At 39.1% G+C, this 25,496-nt stretch overlaps 1 protein-coding gene and 1 long non-coding RNA gene across 2 annotated transcripts in view; one reads left to right on the top strand and one right to left on the bottom strand.

Moving 5' to 3' along the window:
• Positions 1-488: 488 nt before the first annotated feature.
• On the top strand, positions 489-24,345 carry FMO2 (flavin containing dimethylaniline monoxygenase 2). Its single transcript, NM_001131363.1, is given in 9 exon segments — positions 489-548; positions 899-1,036; positions 8,508-8,696; positions 11,831-11,993; positions 14,502-14,644; positions 19,018-19,217; positions 20,435-20,790; positions 22,872-22,944; positions 23,948-24,345. Coding segments are annotated over 8 exon segments (1,608 nt in total). The 5' UTR covers positions 489-548; positions 899-904; the 3' UTR covers positions 24,300-24,345.
• LOC129060221 (uncharacterized) overlaps positions 14,332-25,496 on the bottom strand; it is a 28,318-nt gene continuing 17,153 nt past the window's right edge. Inside the window, exons 2-3 of the long non-coding RNA XR_008526762.1 lie at positions 19,044-19,141; positions 14,332-14,671 (exon numbers count right to left, since the gene is read on the bottom strand). This is a non-coding gene — a long non-coding RNA (uncharacterized LOC129060221). The remainder of the gene's footprint in view (positions 14,672-19,043; positions 19,142-25,496) is intronic.

Raw genomic sequence — 25,496 nt, 5'->3', positions numbered from 1 at the left:
TTCATGCAACCATGAAAAATGCTGCTATAGGTATACAATATTGATCTACTAGAAAGTTAAAAAATCAAGTTGGAATTTAGACTGCTATTCCACTTTTGTTTGTATGTATGTATCTATAAAGAGGTGGAAGGATATGCCAAAATGTCAACAGCAGTTACCTCTGGGTGGTGAGGTTAGGAGTAATCTTAACCTTCTTGTTATTTATCCCTATATGTTCATTTGTGAATGATTATATCATTATAAAAAGGATTTTTAAACTATCTGTATGTGTAAGAGTATATGTTGCTACTATGTAAGAGTATATGCTGTTACTGTAAAGACATTGCATTACTACTGTTGACCTCAGAGCACACGCCTCTTGCCTAATTCTAGGACTCCTAGCTAAGTCTTTGGGGTTTCAGCTGGAAGAATGCTGGAGGAATACGGAGCTCCTCCCATTTCTCACAGCCACCTCCAACTCTTAAAAACGCTTCCAACTGCCTCCCAGCACACAACCAAAGGAGAAAACTATTCTGTCAAAGAGACGGTGCCAAAAGGCAAAAACAAAGGTAAGGATGATCGCTGGGGAAAGAAGCTGAAAAGGAAAAGCTCAGAAATCTAGCTGGAAACTTGGCTCACATCCCTAGTATGTTACTACATAGTCTGGCTTTGTTGAATGGGTCGCTTTTAAATATTAAAGCTAGATGTAAGCAAGGTTTGCAACAAAGTCCGTAAGACAGCTCAGCTTTTCTCAAAGGCAAGAAGAGAGCAGGATTTTTGACTGGCTCTTTATTCAGTAGTGCTGCTAATTAAATTACCACTGCTACAATGTTTAAAGTCAATTACCTGACCACATCCATAAGGATTCTCTTACCAGTTGTCCCAGTTAAGTAATGTTGATTGATCAACTCCTTGACAGGAGCTGATGGCAAAGAAGGTAGCTGTGATCGGAGCTGGGGTCAGTGGCCTGATTTCTCTGAAGTGCTGCGTGGATGAGGGACTTGAGCCCACTTGCTTTGAGAGAACTGAAGATATTGGAGGAGTGTGGAGGTTCAAAGTAAGTGAGATTTTCTTGAGTCTTGAACAGGTTGTGTTGTTATTTCAGGGTGAATCATAGTTACTGATGGGTCATGTTGAGAAATTTATTAAACAACTTTGATCAGATTTTATTTCTATTTATTGATGTGGCCATAATGGAACTGAAGTCATAGACTGGCATCTCTCCCCCGGTCAATACTAACCTAACCCAGGTAGCTGACCCAGGCATGTAAAAGATCTCCTCTTTTGGATTCAGCAATTGTCTTACAGCCCATACTTTTGTCATTCTTTAATACGCTAATATTAGAGAACATTTTACAAAAACAGAAGTAACAGGGATTCTTCTCAACATATCACTTCTGTTTCAATTATTGAACCAAATGCTTCTTTAGAGACCATGTTCTTATCATTACTATTTTTCTCTGACAAATGAACCATGTTTGTTTACTGAGCTTTATCATTGACATTCTAGTATAACTGCTGTGCAACTCTTTGTTAAATATGTTTTATTAAATTTATTCTATTAATCAAACCAAATATTGTTAATGCTAGTTGTCTGTATTAGTCCATTCTCATGCTGCTATGAAGAAATACTGAGACTGGGTGATTTATAAAGGAAAGAGGTTTAATTGACTCCCAGTTCCACATGGCTGGGGAGGACTCAGGAAATTTACAATCACGGCAGTGGGAAAGAGAGGTGCTGAGCAAAGGGGGAAAAGCCCCTTATAAAACCGTCAGATCTCATTAGAACGCGCTCACTATCATGAGAAGAGCATGAGGGTAGCTGCCCCCTTGATTCAATTACCTCCCCTCAGGTCCTTCCCACGACATGTGGGGATTGTGGGAACTACAATTCAAGATGAGATTTAGATGGGGACACAAAGCCAAACCATGTCACTGTCCTTCACAATTTGCATAAAAATTAGAAAGTTGCATAGATAGCTATAAGGATTTACAATTATTCCTTCCCACAACCTCTCAATAGGTAGTAGCTTACCACCTTCTAGCTGTGAGATCTTGAGCAAGTTATTTACATCCTGTGTTTCAATTTACTCAGTTATAAATGGATATAATAACAGGAAAGTGCGATTATCTCATTGTGCTATTTTGAAGATTAAGGGAGATAATTCATATAAAGAACTTAGATAAGTTCTGGACTCATAATAGAGTGCAATAAATGTTAGCTACTAATAATAGCTATATATTTTATAGATGAGCAAACTGAAAGTGAGGGAGGTTAAGTGAGATGGCCAGGGCCACACAACTGGAGGAACTGGCCTTCAAACCAGGGCCTACATGACTTCTAAACAGATAAGCCCTGACTTACAACCATGCCCTAACTTGCATTCTTTCTCAAAAAGATTAAACAAAAGTTTAAGTTCAGAACCCAAAAGCAATGACTTTAGAATTATGTAATCAGGTATCTCTGAGATATTAAAACACATAATATTCCAGATGGGAGCAAAAGATTTGAATACATTAAAATCAAACTCATATCAGCAGAGACCATACAAAGGGCTCTCACTGCAGGCTGACTAGTTAGGACGATAGCAAGGTGATCCAGAACCTGCGCGTGCTTTGTCAGTTCAAATTGAATCTCATGCCAACAGGGATCTTTTTTAACATGTAACATTAGGCTTCTCAAGTACATATGACCATAAACCACACCTGGAGGGTTTTTCTTTTCTTTTTAATATTTTTCTGAGACAGGGTCCTACTCTGTCGCCCAGGCTACCATGCCCAGCCATGGAGAGTTTCTTAAAGATACTGATTCCTTTGGTTAAACCTGCCACCAAAAAATAAAAAAATAAAAAAATAAAAATACTGATTTGTGGGCACCATCCCAAATCTACTGAATCAAAATCTTCTGGGGTTTTTTAATAAACATCTCAAATGAATCCTATGATAAGACAAATTTGGTAATTGTTACACAAACACCTAATTTAAAAATCTGATCATTCTACTATCTAAACCTACTCAGAGTTAATGAGGGAGAAGGGAGAAATTGATTCTTCTGTAAGACAGATAGCTTTGCAAAAAGGAAAACAGCTTAAATCACATTCGTTTATTATTAAAAGCTGATGATTAACATCATTTTAGTTTTTCCTGGGATGGTGATATAATATGGGGGTCATTCCTGTCTTAACCAAAGATATTTTTGTCCACTCTAGGTTCACATGTAGATTTCCAGCTGGAATTTTTTTTTTTTTTTTTTTTTTGCTCCCAGGTAGATTCTTAACCTAAACGAGAAATGTAGAAATTACAGTTGGTCCTTGGTATATGCAGGAGATTGGCTCCACAACCTCCCTCCCCCAGTATACCAAAATCCTTGCATACTCACATCCCACAGACTTATTGTCAGCAAAAGAGATGAGAGTTAGTTTGAATAGTCTGCCAACAATATGATTTGATGAATTCTAGGAAGGTATTTTCTGCGGTAAAATATTTCTCCAACTATCCTTTTGCCAGTATCTAAAATTTCAGATTAGAGATACCTTCCTATTCACTAGAAAAACTGGATTAAAACCTGATTAATTAGGCTTTATTGAATATTAAAGGTTAAGTATATAACTGTGGAACTTGTAACAGTATCACATTTCAAATTTCTCTTAAAACTATATCCAATAGAGGAATGTAAACTATTGTCTCCACTCAACGAAGTCAGAGTCCAAAGAGTCTCCCTGCAGAGTGAAACATAAAATAAGCAAAATTTCACAGGCTGCCTGCACTAGGGCTATGTGAGGGTTTTGGTTACCAGGTGACTGGGAGTTTCCAAGAAGGATGCTGGGAGCCCCATGCTCTTCCCTGGGAAACTTTGCCTTTTCACTACTCTACCATCCAGAAGCAATTTTTTAAATGGGTTATTAATTTTTGTATTTACACAAATCCTACTGAGATTACTTAACATATTTGGTGGTGACAAGTTAACAATAAATAAGTAAATTTAAGAATCCCTGTCCTATACCCAACCCAGACAATACAGAATTCTTCCAAACTCTCCAGCACCCCTTAGTGGCAATTATGGGCCATGGGACAGGTGGGTAATTAGCATATATTTTTCGTTCTGTTTCCAGCAACGGGAAGCACTTGGCAAGCATCACCTTTTTTTCTTCGCAATACTGCTAGGAAGTATGTATTATGATTATCTTTATTTACATTATTAAGAAGAAACAGTTTTCAGATAAAGAATTTGCTCAGGGGAACATAGGTGGCGGGAAAAAAAAATAAGGGTTTACAATTTCGGAGCTCTCACACTTAAGAACCTTGCTGAAGTATTGATAGAGGAAAACATGATCTTCTTTCAGCTGCTAACCTTCTCTGTTTCCTTTATTGTTCCTAATACCTTGTATTCACGTGGGAGTTACCATGTACATTTTTTTTCCTGTGGGTTTTCTTTTAATATTTGGGTTTGGATCTCCTCCTTTTCCAGATGTATATGTTTAGTTATTTTAATTTTCATGTAATACTCTCTAGACATATCTCAATCTTGATTTTCTTCCTCTGAGTTCAATCTGAAATATCACTTTCTCTCTTAAAATATGGCTCCCCCAAGATCCAATATTCCAAACATATTGCCAATGAGTGTATACCCTTTACCTTGAAAGCAGCAGAAAAAAAAGTGGTAAATACCTGAGCCAGGGAGCTTAATTAGGGGGCTCTATCAGTGATCAAGGCCAGTGATCAAGGGAGACACCAGCCTAATGAAAGATGACAGAAGATAGCAATACTGTAATAGAGATGTGGTTCACAAAGTGCATTGTGCAGAAGCAGCTGGGGAGAGCTTCTAAAATACAGAAATCTGAGCCCGTTTTTTTTTTTTTTGAGATGGTGTCTCACTCTGTTGCCCAGGCTGGAGGGCAGTGGCACAATCTCAGCTCACTGCAACCTCCACCCCCGGGGTTCAAGCGATTTAGCTGGGATTACAGCCTTGTGCCACCACACATCTGGACCCATCTTCTAATGCAACTGGTCCACTGACTGGCATTTGGGAATTGCAATTTTGCCTCTAATTGTAGGACAAGGAAGTAAGAAGAGTTTCAATCATACTCAAGTAACGGAGCAGATAGATGTAAGGTCCATCTGAAAGAGTAAAATGATAGAATCACAGAATATTCTTAAAGAAAGGCAATTTTATTCTTTCTAACTGCTTATGGTAACTACCCATGAAAGCAAAAATATTGATTGGTAAGGGTCAATATAATGATGTTTCACAAAGAAAAAGTTTAATTTGTAAGTTTTTGTAATTCACATTTATAATAAGTAAATCTGTTTCTGCTTTATAAATTTCCTCACTTGAGTAGACTAAATATTACCCTTATAATCTTCTTTAAACTTAGTGTTTACAACCTTTTTATTGTCATGAAGTCAAACATAAACTTCAATTCAGCTCGTGATCGAAAGATCATAAATTCTAAATAAGTGCTATCTGAATTAACTTGGTTTGCTAGAGTTTTCTGACATTCTGAAAATTCTATGTTAGAAGAATTCTTTATTATATGATAATTTATGTTAAACAAATTATAGCAAATTCTATACAAGAATATATAAGGAAATTCAGACTATATTTATGCTTAATTATCCAGGCAGTACTAGTATTTAAGTAAATATGTGAGTTAAATTTATCTGTTTTGAAAACTGTGTCTTTGTCCTCCTCTTGATTGACAATAAACCCTCTGTCTCCACTTTCACATCTCCAAAGTTCAAGTGCATTTTAATACAATATAACAATAAGCTCCATAAAGATATAAACTATGTTTGTACTGTTAGCATCTTATCCCTAACTCCAAGCTCAGGCCCTGGTCAGGACAAGCATTTGATACATACTTGTCTATTAAATCAATGTTAATCATCTCTTCATAACTAGGAAAACTAGGCCAATTTTACCCAGATTTGTCTAAATGCACAGATGCCTACTTCAGCAAACAATGTAGAAGGAAGCACATATAAAGACAAGGGGGTCTTTTTTAGCTGCTATTTACCAATTAACCCAACAATAAAAGTTTATCACTTGGCTGGGCGCAGTGGCTCATGCCTGTAATCCCAGCTCTTTGGGAGGCTGAGGCGGGCGGATCACCTGAGGTCAGGAGTTTGAGACCAGCCTGACCAAAATGGAGAAACCCTGCCTCTACTAAAAATACAAAATTAGCCGGGCATGGTGGCGCATACCTGTAATCTCAGCTACTCAGGAGGCTGAGGCAGGAGAATCACTTGAACCCAAGAGGGGGAGGTTGCAGTGAGCTGAGATCATGCCATTGCACTCCAGCCTGGGCAACAAGAGCAAAATTCTGTCTCAAAAAAAAAAAAAAAAAGGGATTATCACTTGATCTTCAGAAAAATAGTGAGGTCATTATTGTTTGCTGACGGACTACACAAGTAAAATCTTCCAAAGGCGAGTTTTGCCCTGGCCCTAAGATTACTATAGGGCCTCAGACATCAAATCAGTTCTTCCCATCACTCAAAATTCCCTTAAAATTGACCTGATAGAGGAGCCAACCACATTTTTAAGCCAAATTGTTGGGTCTTTTAAAAACTAGCATTTTGGCTGTAGTAGAACAGTCTTAGTTTAACTGATTCAAAACTATGACTGGCTTAGCAAATTTAACTCTAGTGGCCAATAATAACAGAAAAGAGATAAATATTCTTAAGTATGTATTTTGAGCCAGGGATTCTGCTAAGTACTTTATTCACTCTCATTAAAGCCTTGAAACAATTGTTGCATGTTTAAGTTATTAATGAGCCCCATTTTACAGAGGAAAATGAGGAAACTGACCTATGTAACTTGCTCATGGTCACAAAGCCATTAAAGGTGGCAGAATTAGGACATCAACCCAGTCAGTGTGACTCCAGAACCCTCCTATTTACTCTATACTACTCATAAAATTATTTGGTCTTGGGGCTGGGCTCAGTGGCTCATACCTGTAATCCCAGCACTTTAGGGGGTTGAGGTGGGTGGATTGCTTGAGCTCAGGAGTTTTAGACCTGCCTGGGCAACATGATAAGACCTCATCTCTACAAAAAAAAAAAAAAAAAAAATTACAAAATATTAGCCGGTGTAGTGGCACGCGCCCGTAGTCCCAGCTACTTGGGAGGTTGAGGTGGGAAGATCACCTGAGCCCAGGAGGTTGATGCTGCCATGAGCCATAATCACGTCACTACATTCCAGCTTGGGCCAGAGTGAGACCCTGTCTCAAAAATAATAATAATAATAATAATCTGGTTTTGAAAAAAATAGTATTTTTTTGCTTCATATTTCCCATTTTGAGAACTTGATTAAGAAACTCATTGTCTTGCCAACGACATTACATTCAATCATGCTGAAACACCCAGAAATAGTTTACACATCAGTTTGACATCAGTATTATGCAATTTGAAGCCAGTGTTTGAAAATAAAAACACTGTACCATGATTTGTTTATCCAGAGTTCAGATTATTATATCCTTGTATATGAGACAGAAACCCCCTTGTATTCTAGTGCAAACTCTCTTTGGATCTTAATATGTATAGTTAACAATAACACCATACTAAATTCTAACTACCTAGAAAGCTAGCATACTTTAACCTGATTAGCTTTTACCAAATTACTTGAAATTATAGCGAAGTTACCATTTAAATCTTGATTCTGGCCAGGTGCAGTGGATGAACCAAGCATGGTGGTGCCTGTAATCCCAGCACTTTGGGAGGCTGAGGTGGGTAGATCATGAGGTCAGGAGATCGAGACCATTCTGATTAACACAGTGAAACCCCGTCTCTACTAAAAAATACAAAAAAAAAAAAATTAGCCGGGCGTGGTAGCAGGCACCTGTAGTCCCAGCTACTCAGGAGGCTGAGGCAGGAGAATGCCGTGAACCTGGGAGGTGGAGCTTGCAGTGAGCCGAGATCATGCCACTGCACTCCAGCCTGAGTGACAGAGCGAGACTCTGTCTCAAAAAAAAAAAAAAAAAAGATTTAATTGTATCAGTGCTACTCACCTTCATCGCTTGACAATGATTGATTTGTGTAAAAGGATTCAAATCAAAATTTGCGAAGTCCCTTCCTCCAAAAGTACTCATTTTATAATACTGAAATTCTCTATTATGTTCTCTGCCCAGTGTCCCAGGGTTTATTGGTTTCTAAAGAGGTAGTGGGTATATACAGCCTCCCCAAGGGGAATTTAGGAAGTAAGCTGGTTGTCACAAAGACTGGCATTAAATATGTAGAGACCTAGGATGCTAATATCTTGCAATGTGCCAAAATAAATGTCCCTGTCCCCAACCTCACCATTGCCAATATTACCCCTACCCCTCACAGTGAGCGTCACAGGCAGGCAACAAACTGGTGTTGTCACAGAATGATTGATGGAACACACAGACTGCACTCATTACCTAAACATTGTCGTCACACTGCAGCAACCAAAGACAATCGCATTACTCAGGGGTTAGATGTAGGAAGAGTAAAAAACAAAAAATTTTTGAATGCGTAATTATCACTAATTATTTTATTTGATCCTTCAGGAGAATGTGGAAGATGGCCGAGCAAGTATCTATCAATCTGTCGTTACCAACACCAGCAAAGAAATGTCCTGTTTTAGTGACTTTCCAATGCCTGAAGATTTTCCAAACTTCCTGCATAATTCTAAACTTCTGGAATATTTCAGAATTTTTGCTAAAAAATTTGATCTGTTAAAATATATTCAGTTCCAGGTATTGTATTTTTGGGGAAATGGGTTTCTCTATGTTAGTTCAGCTCATATTTAAACAGAAAAGTTACTCTGATAATGAAAGCAATTATGAATGAAGTATCCCATTCTAAGTATTTGTTGAAATATAACAGCCTCATATAAAACCCAAAAAGTAGTGTCATTACCCTTGATATTATAGATTATATACATTAATTGAAGAAGAAAATCATCTGTTAAAATTAAAGGTTTGAATGATAATATATTGATGTCAAAACTTTTTTTTTTTTTTCTCCCTGAGAGAGTCTCACTCTGTTGCCCAGGCTGGAGTGCAGTGGCATGATCTCAGCTCACTGCAACCTCTGCCTTCCAGGCTCAAGTGATTCTCCTGCCTCGGCCTCCAGAGTAGCTGGGATTACAGGCACACATCACCATGCCTGGTTCATTTTTGTATTTTTGGTAGAGACGAGGTTTCACCATTTAGGCCAGGCTGGTCTCGAACTCCTGACCTCAAGTGATCCACCCGCCTCGGCCCCCCAAAGCACTGGGATTACAGGTGTGAACCACCGCACCCAGCCTTAAAAATTCATTTAAACTAATATCTGTTATCATTGAATACACCTAGCTTCATTTGCCTTGAAATGGCATATACCAAAATTAAATCGCTGTTTCGTTTTCTTAGCTTCTTCATAGAAATGGGATTTCTTAGATGTGTAATAAATAAACTCATTGGTCTCTGTTCATACTAGAAGGCTGTGGGAAGTATTTTTGCTTATCATTTTTTTCTGAATGCAATCTCTTGCAACCTAAAGATGGCCAGATCATTTTGAAAAACACTTGGAATTACCTTTTCCTGTGCTTCCTTAAAATCAACAAAAAACAATATTTTCATTAAGCATGCTGAATTTTTATCAATGGTCTATACTTTGAGAAATAGCTACTATGCTTAGAAAATAAAATATAAATCACATTTCTTGGCCAGGTGTGGTGATTCATGTTTGCAATCCCAGCACTTTGGGAGGCTGAGGCAGGAAGATCACTTGAACCCAGGAGTTTGAGACCAACCTGGGCAATACAGTGAAAATCTGTCTCTACAAAAAATTTTTAAAAGATTATTCAGGCATGTTGATACCCACCTGTGGTCCCAGCTATTTTAGAGACTGAGAAGGGAGGATCGCTTGAGCCTGGGAGGTCAAGGCTGCAATAAGTGGTGATTGTGCCATTGCACTCCAGCCTGGGCAACAGTGTGAGAGCCTGTCTCAAAGTAAATAACTAACATTTCTGGATAAATAACTGTTAGTGCAGCTCATTTTTTAATACATCTCATTTTCTTAGTAATTCTAATACTAGGCTTATATAATATCAACTTACAATAGTAAATTTTGATGAAAATTTGTATTTATAAATTCCATTAAAATGTCCAGTTCTACCTAATGTAGTTTTTCACCAATTCCTGGTAGATCTAACTTGTGAATAACAGATTATATATACCAGAAGGTTTTGTAACTTTGTGCACTTAACTATCAATCTACTTAACAAATATATTGCCTTCTTATGATATATAACTTCTATTCCATTCTTTTAGAGATCATGTTAGAGTTGCAAAGGAGTCATTTCTCTTGGTTACTACTTTTTGCTACTCTTTGTTACTGCTACTTTTGTTTCTTGGAGAATGAAGAGGGGTTGGGAAGACAGGTTTCTGTTTATTGGTCTCTGAGTTGGTGTAAGTCATAGTGTTAGAGCTCAACTCGAGAAGCAGGCAAACTGTAACAAGCCCTGTTGCTTATGATTATCAATGTAATCTACATCAGTGCTTCTCAAACTTTAATGTGGACATGAATCACCTGGATATCTTGTTAAAAATGTAGGTTCTAATTTAATAGGTATGGGGTAAGTTCTGAAATTCTGCATTTCTGACAAGCTTCCAAGTGATATTGAAGATCCTGGTCCTCAAATCACATTTTGAATAGCAAGGATCTACAGCACTTAGTTAATATACTACTTTGAACTACCATCTGAAATCTTTTCTTTCATCTGAAAACTGCCCAGATATTTAAAGCCCTTTTACAAGATTTCTACTAATAGTCCATATACATTTTTAAATTGAGACAGCTTAAAAATTACCAACCCAGCAGTTGGAAAAATATCTGAATATTTGAGATATATAAAAGACTAAAATACTTGCAAATGAGAAGCATGCCATTCCTCTAGCATTATAAACTTTGCTTCCACTTGACATTGTTTCTTAATCCAGCAAACATGAAACATTTATGTACAATTTTAAAAATTAACAGACCTCCAGTGAGCTACATTTAAAAAAAATCAATGAACCAATAAATCATTTTATTCAAATGAGATCATGAACTGTCTTGCTCACATGATGTACTCTGTTTTAAAAATAGTAAATGTTAAAAACTATCATTCAGTGGAATGCTGACCATGTGTCAGGCACTCTGCAAAGTGTTTTGCGTGAAATATCTTCTCTAATACAAAGTCCACAAAGAAGCGGCTACATAAAACGTTCCTGACATACGCAAATTGCATGATCACTTGAATTATTGGTTTCCTTGTTCAGACTATCAAATAACAGAGAGAAGTTCTTTAAAAGAAAAGATATTTATTTGGTAATAGAACATTGCAATGAGAATGTACATGCTATGGTAAACTACTTGTGTATTCAGGGAGTTAAAGGAAGACAAAGGTTTTTAAATGGGGAAAAAATACAATTACATAATTGTTTTGAAATAATTATATAAAGAGCAATAACAAGGGTGATGCCAGTCTAAGATTGGACAGTTACTGAGCAGATGTTCTTGTAGAAGTCATTTTTGTGTAAGATTATGATGGTCTTTGTGCAAGGTGGTGGTTTTTTTAGTCTTTTTTATCAGGCACACACCATGAGAACCTGCTCTTTCTGGCCTTTCCCACTTCTATTTGTCGGGTTTCTTAACATTAGTGACTCCATCTGGATCCTGACAGTTTTCATAAGAACTTGCTTTTCTTTCCTCTCTCAAGTCCTTATTCAGTATTCAACACCCTTAACATACTAGTCCTACTGCTGAGTCAGGCCTCTTGCACGAAGCAGCAATGAGAAGGGCACACTGGGCCCATGTTATCCTGGAGTAATTCTCAATGATGCCTTCTCTGTGTTTCTTCAAGACAACTGTCCTTAGTGTGAGAAAATGTCCAGATTTCTCATCCTCTGGCCAATGGAAGGTTGTCACTCAGAGCAACAGCAAGGAGCAGAGTGCTGTCTTTGACGCAGTTATGGTTTGCAGCGGCCACCACATTCTACCTCATATCCCACTGAAGTCATTTCCAGGTGAGACCCACTGGGATTCCCAGCTTTTTGGAGTAGGTTTCCAGGTACTTTATAGGTAGTTTGGATTGACAAGCAGGATTCATTGCTGCAACTGGGCACAACTTGGCTCAATAAGATTGAGACAGAGCTAGAAAGATGAAAGACACCAAACACCATCTTTGTTTCTATTAGTCTCTGAGTCTTCATCACACATAGATCTCAGAGCCAACTTCCTTGGAAGTCACTAAGTCCTCGGCATAATTTTAGAGAATTCACATCAAACTGGTTCTCTGTTGCAGAGGCCCTTTTAGCCATGTGCCTGCGTTGGCCTTTTTCTACCCTGCCAAACACCGAGCCTTTTTCACAGGGCCATGCTCACACACAAGGGGAGAGCTCCTAGAAAGAAATGCTTTGCAAGTTAGTGATGGGGAGAGAAGTGCAGGAATAGAACCCTGCATCCAGCTGTTCTGGTCCACCCAAGTCTCTCCTCAGAGAACATACTTCTCTCCCAAGGCCCTTAGGAAAATATGTAATATAGTGGTTCATAGTCCAGGCCTCATATTAGAATCACCTGGGGAGCTTCTAAAGCCCTGATGGCCCGGGGACCTACCCCCAAAGATTCAAACACTATGGAGTAGGGTTAGAGCAATGCTCAGGTGATTTTAATATATAGTCAGGATTAAGGCCTGCTCATCTAAAGCAATTGTTCTCAAATAGAGTCACCTGGAGGGCTTTTCAAAGCACAAATTGCTAAGCCCCACCCTCCATATTTCTGATTCAATAGGTGCTATGGCTTGAATGTCCTGTCCAAAACTCATATTGAGATTAATCCCCAATGGGGCAGTATGAAGAGGTGGGGCCTTTAAGAGGTGATTGAGTCGTAAGAGCTCTGCCCTCATGAATGGATTAAGCCATTTGTGGATAAATGGGTTAATGGATTATTGGGTTACACAGGAGTGGAACTGGTGGCTTTATAAGAAGAGGAATATAGACCTGAGCTAGCATGTTAGCATGCTTGGCTCCCTCACCATACAATGCCCTATGCTGCCTTGGGACTGTTCAGAGTCCAAACCAGCAAGAAGGCTCTCAGCAGACGCAGCCCTTCAACCTTGACTTCTCAGCCTCCACAATTGTGTGCCAGAAGAAATAACTTCCTTCCCTTATAAAATATTCGGTTTCAGATATTTTGTTAAAAACAATAGAAGACAAATTAAGACAGTAGCTCTGGCATGAGGCTGAGAATTTTCATTTCTAACACCAGGCAATGCTGATATTGCTGGCCATGTGACCACACTTTGAGAACCAATAATCTAAAGATTCTTTCAAGCAACCCCACCGTCAATGGCAAATACTTTATAAAGTCATGTGTTTCTGGGAAGTGTAAAAGTAACTAGGAAAGGACACAGAGAAACTTGTCTGTGATTAACCACCAGCAAGTCACTGATTTACACAATATGGAAACCAACTCCTATGTGCCTGGTTTTTAGTTTTCGTTTTCGTTTACTTTTCAAAAATAAGATTGATAAATTGCATTCTAACTATTACACAATTATAATAATAGCACTTCATAATGTGCTTAAGAAATATTTAAGAGTATCTGATAAGTGATTTTTTTTTTTTTGAGATGGAGTCTCACTGTCAGCCAGACTGGAGTGCAGTGGCACGATCTCAGCTCACTGCAACCTCCACAACCTCCGTCTTCCAGGTTCAAGTGATTCTCCTGCCTCAGCCTCCCAAGTAGCTGGGATTACAAGTGCACGACCACCTCTGGCTAATTTTTGTATTTTTAGTAGAGAGAGCTTCATCATGTTGGCCAGGCTGATTTCAAATTCCTGACCTCAGTTGATCCGCCCACCTCGGCCTCCCAAAGTGCTGGGATTACAGGCATGAGCCACCATACCCTGCCTAATATGTAATATTAAAGGGTCAAATGTCATTACATAGTCCAAAATAGTATATAATAGGCAGCCAGAAGACAGTATCTGGTCCTGCTGTGTTCATCACCATTTGTCTCTGATAGAGACAAACTGCAGCCGTAAGCTGCAACCTCTGAAATAAAAAATCAACCCCTTTGGTCCTGTTTGTTTTTTGTTTTGTTTTGATGTTGTGACAGTCTCACTCTGTCACCCAGACTGGAGTGCAGTGATGTAATCAGGGGTCACTGCATTCTTTACTTCCCAAGCTCAAGCAATCTTCCCACCTCAGTCACCCGAGTAGCTGGGACCACAGGCATGCACCACCATGCCCAGCTAATTTTTGTATTTTTTGTAGAGACAGGGTTTCAGTATGCTGCTCAGGCTGGTCTCAAACTCCTGGGCTCAATCAACCTGCCTAGGCCTCCCAAAGCGCTGGGATTACAGGCCCCACCTGGTCTGGTACCTAAACTTTCTTATGTGCTTTACTCCTGTAGAAAAGAGGCAAAACAAATTATTGACTCCAGAAAGGAAAAGCTGGCAATGCAGTTTTATTGAAATTAGCTTGACATAGTTGCTCTGGAGCTCACAGACTTCTCTCTTCTTCCCCCTGAAGGTATTGAGAGGTTCAAAGGCCAATATTTCCATAGCCGCCAATACAAGCATCCAGATGGATTTGAGGGAAAACGCATCCTGGTGATTGGAATGGGAAACTCGGGCTCAGATATTGCTGTTGAGCTGAGTAAGAATGCTGCTCAGGTGTGATGCTCTCTGTTTACCATGCACCTGGAGGGGAGGAAGTGGGGATGCCATACTGGAGAACCCCAGCCATATAATCGCGGCTCCAATCCTCATTAACTAGTTGGTTGGTAGCCCATTGTGGCATCATAGAAAATCTGGAAGTCAAGAAACCAGTTTACCTCCTAGCTCTGTCACTAACCAGCCATGAATCCTAGAGTGATTCATTTCACTTCTCTGGGCAATGGCTCCCTCATTTTTAAAATGGGAACTTTTGACCAGATGATTTTCCATATAAGAGGCCTTTCGTCAGCATGGCTCACTGCAGCCTTGACGTCCTGGGCTCCAATCTTCCTGTCATCTCAGCCTCCTGAGTAGCTGGGACTACAGGCACATGCCACACCACACCCAGCTAACTTTCATATATTTGTAGAGACGAGGGTCTTGCCATGTTGCCCAGGGTGGTCTCAAACTCCTGAACTCAAGCAATCTGCCCGCCTCAGCCTCCCAAAGTGCTGGGATTACAGGCATGCACAACCACACCCAGCCAAGAGGCCTTGTTTCTACCTGGATGTTTAATAAGAGGTTAATCTGTTCATATTCTGGAGGGTGGCTTTTAGAAATTTAGTGCATATTTGAATTATATTTGAAATATAGATAACCTTCAGTTACCCAAATATTATGAAAAGAAAGATTAAATAGATAGTAGGTCTCTCAACTAAAATCATAGATATTTAGGTGCTTCCTGAGGCCTTCTAACCACTGTCATCTTTGCACCTGCTCAGGAATGACACCAGCTGAGCTGCCAAAGAGTCAAACATTCATTACACGATGATGCTGCTGACAGTGGTGGTCAGGAATAGCAAAAAATAAACTTCTTCTGCAAGGACAGACAGACCTAGGCAAAGAAGGGAAAATCACTAAACGTCCTCTCCCAAAGTATCCCCTCTCAAGAAGGCCTGAACCAGATGCCCAATCACTCTTACCCTAGCTCTTTCAGCCTGATGTCTCTGGCCACCCAGGGCTTACCATGGCCCTGTGCACAATCAACAAATCACTTCCATCCTGAGTCTTACACTTTCAGGACTCTAGATACCCAGTGGCAAAAGTTATAAGCAAACATGACACCTGCCCAGCAGGTTAATGAAGGGGTTATATTGGGACCTGTCAGAGTCATCTATCAGTCAGTTAGTGCCAGCCTGGGAACAGAGCAGGTCACTAACACCAGAAAGAGACTTACTAGACCCAATAAGTCTTCACTTTGTGAAAATAAACCTCTTGTCACTTATCACCTCAGTGTGAAGAACAAGTGAGGAGGCAGGAACTGTGACAGCCTGGAGCAAAGCAGAACCGGAAAGTGAGAGTACCAGCTCTAGGCTGTTTCATGCTAGGAATACCCGCAAAGCCTTAGGAACAGTGTGTAATGGGGCAGTATGTGAGGAGCTAATATAGCAGTCAGCCAAGTGAAGATCCACCCTAGACTACTGCATGTTGTCAGACCAGTGATTTGGACTTAGATATCTTCACTCCAAAGATATCAAATCTTAGATAGCAAGAACCAGTTCCTTGTGTGGGTCTTGCCCTACAGAAAGACTCATGGTGCGAGATTCAATATTTAGAAACTACCTTGGCTCTATTTGCATGCCTTATAGCTTCTTAAACAATCTTTTGCACAGAGTGCAAAAGACTTTGTTGCCATCTCCCTCTATCAGTGTAAATGCCACCAGGTGCCCCCTTTTTAGGAGGTACTTCACTTTGAGGTCAATCATCTTTAAAACAGAGCCTCAGTAAATTCTGGGACTATGCATGTGATACATCACCTACATAGTAGATTCCTCCTAAATATAATGTTATAATCACACATTTCCAGGATTATAATCATTCATCTGCATTAATTTCTTCAATATTTATTAGAGTAACAACATAAATCTATAACTATGATAAAACCTTTTACACAGAGTAATATACTCTCAAGCCTTCTGTGAAAAGACTAACCAGAGACTTTACAGGAGCTATACATTCTAGGAACGGAACTAGGTGCATCTGCAAAACTCGAAATTACAACCTGAACTCACCAAAATTCTGAGTGTGCACTGCTCTGTTAAAAGAAATTCACCTTCATAAGGATACAGCACCCTCTACCACAATCCAAAAGCACCACTCAAGATCATATGGGATGGTGCTGCATCGTTGTATTAGTCCATTCTCAACGTTGCTATGAAGACATATCCGAGACTGGGTAATTTATAAAGAAAAGAGATTTAATTGACTTACAGTTTGGCATGGCTGGGGAAGCCTCAGGAAACTAACAATCATGACGGAACGCACCTCTTTACGAGGGTGGCAGGAAAGAGAATGAGAGTGAAGGGGGAGCCCCTTATAAAACCATCAGATCTCGTGAGAACTTACTCCCAATTAGGAGAACAGCATGGCAGAAACCTCCCCCATGATTGAATTATCTCCACCTGGTCCTGCCCTTGACACGTGGGGATTATTACAATTTAAGGTGAGATGTGGGTGGGGAAACACAGCCAAACCATATTAGTCATTTACATACTTCTGACCAAAAACCAAATCTCTGGCCTTTGACTTAAAGCATGCGTCTCAGAGAAAGCAACCTGAGCCTAAATCCTCATGTTTCTCTCACTGTTGCAGCTAGTGTCACTAAGGCAGGTTAGACTCCCCTGCTGTAGGGAGGGTCACAACAGAAAAAGAGTGAATCAAACAGGCAGAGCATTCCATTTGAAACATGGTTTGCTCCTGAGAAGAAGAGGGGACAGTAAGTAATGGAAAGAGACACTAATGAAAATATTTTCGTATCTAATATCTAATCAAAGTATTGCCAAGTCAGCCTATAAGGGCAACGGCAGGAGAAATTCAGAACATGGGTATATACCACACACAGACCAGCAATACAGGAATGCTTGGTATAGGTGCTACTTCACAAGATAGGAATGTAAGGCCCATCCCCACAAAATTTGTCTCCAAATTCTGGTTCACTCTAGACATAAGGCACTGTATGAAACTCCTCTCTTCCAGCCTAACTTTACAAAATAACAGCTAGCAGTGCTTATCACTTGCCAGGCAATATTTCAAGTACTTTATATATACCACCTCATTTAATCTACACAAGAATGCCATGAGGTAGGTACTGTTAATACCCCCATTTTACAGACAGAGAAACTGAGGCACAGAGAGATTGAAATAATTCAGCCATGGCAACACAGATTGAAATAGTTCACCCACAGTAGTGTGATTGAGATTCAAACCCAAGCAGTCTGTACCCAAACCTCTTAAGTAAATTGGTTACCTTGAAAGTGAATCTTATGTGTTTATCAAGTATAGCCTTAAACAAAAACTTATTGGATGGTATGTAAAAATTTAAGAAGCAGTTCAAGTATGCATTTGGCCAATGGGAGAGTAACAGTGAACACAGCAAAATATACATTTGAAAAGAGATTAAATGTACATTTTGGAAACAAGGGAAATCTTAGTAAACAAGGTAAAGAATACATCTGAAAGAGGATTCAGATGTGCACTTTAAGAGAAAGAGAATCACCGTATAAATTCAGAGTTTTTAACTTTTAAAATATATTACAGACACTGTGTCTCATGCCTGTAATCCCAGCACTTTGGGAGGCTGCGGCAGGAGGATTGCTTAAGCCCAGAAATTTGAGACCGACCTGGGCAACATAGTGAAACCGTCTCTACAAAAAAAATTGTTTGAATTAGCTGGATGTGGTGGTACATGTCTGATACTGAGGTGGGAGGATCACTTGAGTCTGGGAGGTCGAGACTGCAATGAGCTATGACTGCACAACTACAGTTCAGCCTAAGTGACAGAGCAAGACCCTGTCACACACACACACACACACACACACACACACACACAATAATAAAGTCTTTTAAGTATGGAAGGAAGATTATTTCCCTTGTTATTCTCCATCCAGGGATATTCAGATGCATACACTTATACTTGTGTAGTCAGTAGGCTATAATCACACATTTCCAAGGATTATAATCATTCTACCTGCACTATAGAAGAAACTTAGGTGAGTGGAAAACATGAGAGGAGGGAGGAAGGAACTTTCTCTTAAGGAGCAGCAAACCACAACTAAACATGGGAAAGACTTGTGGATTTTGTCATCAGAGTTAGCCCAAAGACTTTCTCATGACTCTATGAAGTTCTCAAGACTTTGTTGCAGTCTTCCTGCATCAGTGTAAATGCCACTGGGTATCCCTACTTAGGAGGTACTTTACATTGAGGTCAATCATCTTTAAAACAGAACCTCTGTAAATTCTGGGGCTACACATGTGATACATGACCTTCATAGTAGATTCCTCCTAAATGGGACAATGCCCTAATTTAAACTGCATTTCTTTTTGCTTGCCAGGTTTTTATCAGCACCAGGCATGGCACCTGGGTCTTGAGCCGTATCTCTGAAGATGGCTATCCTTGGGACTCAGTGTTCCACACCCGGTTTCGTTCTATGCTCCGCAGAGTACTGCCACGAACAGCTGTAAAATGGATGATAGAACAACAGATGAATCGGTGGTTCAACCATGAAAATTATGGCCTTGAGCCTCAAAACAAGTAGAGTTATTTTGCTTTTTTAATGGTATACTCATTGGTGAGCAAAGTTGTCTGAAGGTGTCTACCTTAACAAAGATTCAAACTGCTAACACAGTAGTTAAAACTACAATCTAACAATATGAGTATCTTCTAGGTCCTGGAGTTTGGATTCTAAATTTGTTCTGTATGCCTTTAAAAAATACTTAAGAAGATGAAGCAGAAGTGTTATAAGCTGCTCCAGAAAGCAAAACTAGGGGAGAACTTTCTAATACCCAGAGTTATCTAACATTGGAGAAAACTGTTTCAAGAGACTACGACCTGCCTTTCAGAGGGGTGTGGTGGGAAACATGTAATTCTCCATCTAATAATTTATGCTTTGCTAACCCTATAGCATGAAGGTTCTTCCCATGGGAAACCTTTGAAAACACATTCTTTTTTCTTTGCTAAAAGACAAATGTCTGTTGACGTCAAAGTTATACGTCAGTGATTTAAGCACAAGAAAATGTTATGAATGGTTCTTTTGCTTTAGTTGTTACAGTCTTCTTCCCTTAAAAAAACAGAAGAGCTTTAGAATCTTTTAACAAATGCCTGCCATGTAACTACCATATTCTAAGATCTGACATAAGTGCCATGTATTGTCTATTAAAAAAAGAAAAAGAAAATGTTCTCAAATCTACAAAAAAATAAGAAGACTTTGCATCAACATCCATGCTATTACTAACAGAGACTCCATGGATATTTGGGATTAACAAATATCACCAAACCTAATTTTATACATTAATTTTCACATTGATCCCTTCATAGATTTCAAAACTAGTGGAAATTTAGCAAATTTTTTCTTTCTTATGATCAAATAGGGGTTAAATAAAACAAAAAAATAATAAAAGCTATATAGCATGAAAAAGGTTAAAAACAGAAATGATATAATAACCACCATAATACCTGGGGATTGACCATAGGCACAGGCATTTTGTCTAAGCCCTTGGGGATGCTTCCTTCCTTAAAATCTCTTTCACTCATGTTGCCTACATGTTTTCCCTTATTTATTGATGGGAGATATTTGTGACATGAGAATTAAGTCAGAAAATAAGGATTTGCACAGACAACCAGTTAAGTTACAGTTTTACAGATATTTGAAAAGCCCTTTTATTTTCAGAGCCATACCCCAAAAATATCAAGAGGGTTCAAGATTCCTCAGCAAATGATCCTTCAGAATGTTTTTCTTCTGTATGTCTCAGATACTTTATGAAGGAACCTGTACTAAATGATGATGTCCCAAGTCGTCTACTCTGTGGAGCCATCAAGGTGAAATCTACAGTGAAAGAGCTCACAGAAACTTCTGCCATCTTTGAGGATGGAACAGTGGAGGAGAACATTGATGTCATCATTTTTGCAACAGGATATAGTTTCTCTTTTCCCTTCCTTGAAGATTCACTTGTTAAAGTAGAGAATAATATGGTCTCACTGTATAAATACATATTCCCCGCTCACCTGGAGAAGTCAACCCTTGCATGCATTGGTCTCATCCAGCCCCTAGGTTCCATTTTCCCAACTGCTGAACTTCAAGCTCGTTGGGTGACAAGAGTTTTCAAAGGTAAGTGTGTAGGCAGGTGAGTGGCTAAGCATTTCAGATCTGGTGAAGTTTATCAATAATGATAAGAAGGTTGCCTGAGATAAAAAGGTTGCCAAGAAAAAGTTTGACAACCTTGGCTGCTCTCACAAGACTAACATTCTAAAAAGTTACTGGAGAATTCAAAGAATAACAGATACAGGAATTTAGTAATAATAAGTACCTGCAATCATCCTTTTAAAATATTAGACAGTCAAGAGAATTTCAACTGGCATAAAGCTAAGTGCATATTAACTTTTCTTTGAATCATGAGAGATAAGTTTAAGAAAAAGATCTGTGTCTCCTGGTTTTACCTATGTGTTGTTTAAAAATTCCTCAGCATATCTGCAAATCAATTTAACTCTTAATACCTGAGCAGCTCAACCTCACAAATCCCTACAAGTTATAAAATTATTAAAAGGTTTCTTTCTGAGTGTCTGTGTAGCACTTCATACTCCTCAGAACAGTGTTACCTCCCTGCCTCCAGGGTTCAATTCTGTTCAGCAAAAGCTTACTGAATACCTAGCCCTGTGCTGGGAACTGGTGGGACAGAGAGAAATTTAAACAGATCATTTCAACATAACATGACAAATGCTTTGATTGAGTAATATATGGAGTGCTCAGAGAAGGAGAGAAAGGGCACTTATCATGGTAGAATAAGGGAAGGGCACATGATAAAGGAAAACGTCCTGGATAACTGCATTTCTCAGGGGCAGAAAAGGGGATTGCCTGAACAAAAGCATAGAGGCAATGATGCATATGGAAAGGCACATGCTATTTGACATTGCTAGAGCATGACGTATGAGGCAGAGAGAGATGAGCGATTCTCTTGAAGAAGAAGGAGACAGGACACAGGAATTTTGTAAGACATGCTGTGTAGCTTAGATTATAAATTATAGATCAGTTCTTCCCCAATATGGCCACATGAAAATCACCTGATGGATCCTTAGGGACCCTGGTTAAGTAAGACTGGCCAAGGGACATGGAATCTGCATTTTAGAAAGCTCTTCAGCCCTTCACCAATGAAGGGTTATAAGCAAGGAACAGGCATTAGCAGATTTACACTTTAGACAGATTGTTTCAGCAGTAGTGTGGAATATAGATTTGAAAGTGGGGAAAGACTACAGCCTCAGGGATGAAAGAGAAAGCTACTGAAATAGCCTATGCTAAAATATGACACATCCTGGGCCAGGGCAGAGATACAAAGTGGAAAGGAAGCCATAAATGTGAGAAATCATTAAGGGAAAAATCAGCATGACATTATGATTCGTTCAATGTGGGAAAGTCAGAGAAATAGAGAGGAATCAAGGAGGACTTACAGATCTCTGGCATTGGAAACCAGGTGGACAGTAGTGCTGTGAATAAAGAGGGGGTGTGCAGAAAATGATGCAAGTCTGGACAGGAGGGCTTCAGTGAGGAGCTCAGGTCTGGACTACTTGAATATGAGATGTCTGATGACTCTAGGCAAGGGGACTTGACCATATTTCAACACATCCAAAGCTCAGGGGACACTTGTGGGCAGACGATGGAGTCATGAGCACACAATAATAACTCCTGCATCAATCTTTCCCTATCTCTACTGCCCTACTCTCATCTCTTACCAGGTTTATTTCAACAGCCTCTTTACTGGTCTCCCCAGCTTTGGGCTTGCCTCCCTGGAGTCCATTTTCCTAAATTCAGCAGCCAGACAGATCTTTCCAAAAAATAAATCCAATCTTCTCACTTCATTCGGAATACTCTTCCACTGATTTGATTTGGGACCTCCTGTCACCTTCAGGATAGAGCCCAAACCACTAGTCATGGCTACCAGGCTCCCAGACACACTTCCCTTTTCCAGCCTCTTCTCTTGGCCCTCTCCATCTTTTAGTCCGTGCTGTAGACTGTGCTCCCTGGACAGCGTCACATAGAGTGCTATGGGAGTGGCACCCCCTGAAATTCAACAGCACAGAAGCCCTGACTGGTATGACATGGTTCAATGTCCAGAGTTTAATTTTAAGAATCAACAACTAGATAAAGTAATGATATTGACTCAAACTTACTATTCAAACCAACCTTTTATTCTTTAGGCTTGTGTAGCCTGCCCTCAGAGAGAACTATGATGATGGACATTATCAAAAGGAATGAAAAAAGAATTGAGCTGTAAGAATTTTTTTTAATTCTTTACATGAAGCAGTGTTTCTCAAAGTACAGTGATCTAACTACTTACAAGAACCGCCTAGCTGCCTGATAAAATGCAAATTTCTGGGCTATAGCCCAGATGATTGAATCAGAATCTCTGTGTGTGAGGCTAAAAATTTGCATTTTTATCTTCTTCCTAAGCGATTCTTATACATACTAGGTTAAGAACCAAATACTTAAAGATAAGAATTGTACCAAATCAGAGCACTTCTCCTTGGCTTTATTTCATTTCAGTTTTATATGACGCCCATGTCAGATTCCATAACTTCTCAAGCCACCTACACTCTGTGGTTAGAGAGGGAATGGGATGAGACAGTGGTGGTGATAGTAGCTTGAATAGCTGTGAAAAGTTAGAGAATCCCCATCAAAATAAATTAGGAAGGGGTTGGTGTGAAGGTTCAAGGATTTGTACTTTGTGATGAGGTAAAATGAGGTTCAACAGTGATCGAGTACCCTTGGAAAGTTTATTTGGGGCTTACATCAGGTGTAAAGAGTTTTCTCATGTTCAAATTCAAATTTACCTAAGATTGATTGAGTATCTACTATATGCCATCCAGACTGCCAGGTACTTTAGTAATTTAACAAGCAAATATTAAGCATCTCCTCTGAGCAAGACACCAACTATGCTTTCATATGCGTTATCTCATGAATTCCTGCAGCCATCCTGGCTAGCATGTACTTGCCTGGAGATTTGCCACTGCTTAAAAAATGCCAAACAATGGTTACCAATCTTGTCACATTTCTAGAGCATCCATGAATTCATGGCTCTTTATTTGAGGGCGTATTCTCAATCTGAGATATGAGCCTCCTGGTATGATAAAACTCAAACTTTCCACCAGAGATTCATTCAAAACTCATTCACATATTCACTCATTCCTTCATTCCTTTAGCAGTTTTGAATGCCTAATATTCTAGAAAACTTAGAACATTCTGTGAATATTCCCTTTTTACTTTCTTCACTAAGGTTTGGAGAAAGCCAGAGCCAGACGTTGCAGACCAATTATGTTGACTACTTGGACGAGCTCGCCTTAGAGATAGGTGCGAAGCCAGATTTCTGCTCTCTCTTGTTCAAAGATCCTAAACTGGCTGTGAGACTCTATTTTGGACCCTGCAACTCCTATCAGTATCGCCTGGTTGGGCCTGGACAGTGGGAAGGAGCCAGGAGTGCCATCTTCACCCAGAAACAAAGAATACTGAAGCCACTCAAGACTCGGGCCCTGAAGGATTCATCTAATTTCTCAGTTTCTTTTCTGTTGAAAATCCTGGGCCTTCTTGCTGTTGTTGTGGCCTTTTTTTGCCAACTTCAATGGTCCTAGTCAGCATAATGCTTTGGGCTTTATTATCTTGTCAGTCACTACCTCCTAAAGAAAAGAAAAAAAGGCTAGAAGAAAAAACATTAAATTCATGTTCTAATTATAGATTTTAGAGTTAGGTAGTACAGGTGAGGGGGAAAATTGTAAAGAATTAGCAGAATTAGGCATATGTACAAAACCAAAATTTTGTCATGAAATTTTGCCATTCCACGCTTCCCTCAGTTCACCAAAGTTACCAAAATGTAAAATAAAATAAGACTGGCTCAGGTAAGTAGTGCTGCCAACCCTGATATAGGGGAATTGTGTGGAAAAATAGTAGAATTACACAGCATGAAAAGCAGCCCATGGTTTAAATTATTGGACAATTTAAATTGTGGGTAAATATTTAAAACTCCTGAACAATGTTTCTGATGGTCTTCTATCCACCCTACTTGGTAACAAAGTTCTCAGATGTTAGGACATGTTTCATTTGCTCAGTCAGGGATCACTCAAAACTATTAGACAAAAAAGTGAGAGGATAGATTTAGAAAACATCAGTGATGCTCAGATGAACTTTTAGGACCTCATATTAAGAGCTAAGCAAATGGCCACATTTCCTATGTTTTGACAGAGATACTGCTGGAAAAATTAAAATTAAAATGCCATAATAGCTACCTAACAAATATATATGTTTAATGCTTATCATGGGCCAGACATTGTGCTATGTGCACATCATATGTATTATTTCATTTAATTCTCACAACAATTCTGTGAGATGGTTACAGCTATTATAGTCATTTCACAGATGATGAAACTAAGATTCAGAGCAGCTGATCTTGTGAGGCAGCTGGAATTGGAACCCAGGTTTGTTGAACTCTAGAACTAAAGATCATAATGTTGTCTTGTAATATATTTATTTACAAAACACTTCATTATTTATAAATAATTTACTAACAGTTTATCTTATTTATACTCATATATCTGCTACTTTGGGAGGCCCTTTACATAGAAAACAGCATTCTTTTTGCCAAATATGACCAAATTACTTTTATTTATAATTTTTGATTTATATTTCAGCTAGATCTAAAAAGCATCTGAAGGAATTTACAATGAAAGATAACTATGCAATAACATTTAGGATAATCTTTGACATTTTGGAAAAATAAGAATTGAGGAAAAAAAATGTATCTCCCAAGCAGATGCAAAGCATTATAATGATTG

The sequence above is a fragment of the Pongo abelii genome, chromosome 1, assembly GCF_028885655.2.
Source record: "Pongo abelii isolate AG06213 chromosome 1, NHGRI_mPonAbe1-v2.0_pri, whole genome shotgun sequence".
NCBI lineage: Eukaryota > Metazoa > Chordata > Mammalia > Primates > Hominidae > Pongo > Pongo abelii.
The sequence above is the reverse complement of the archived record's forward strand: the minus strand, read 5'-3'. Positions and strand labels throughout refer to the sequence as shown.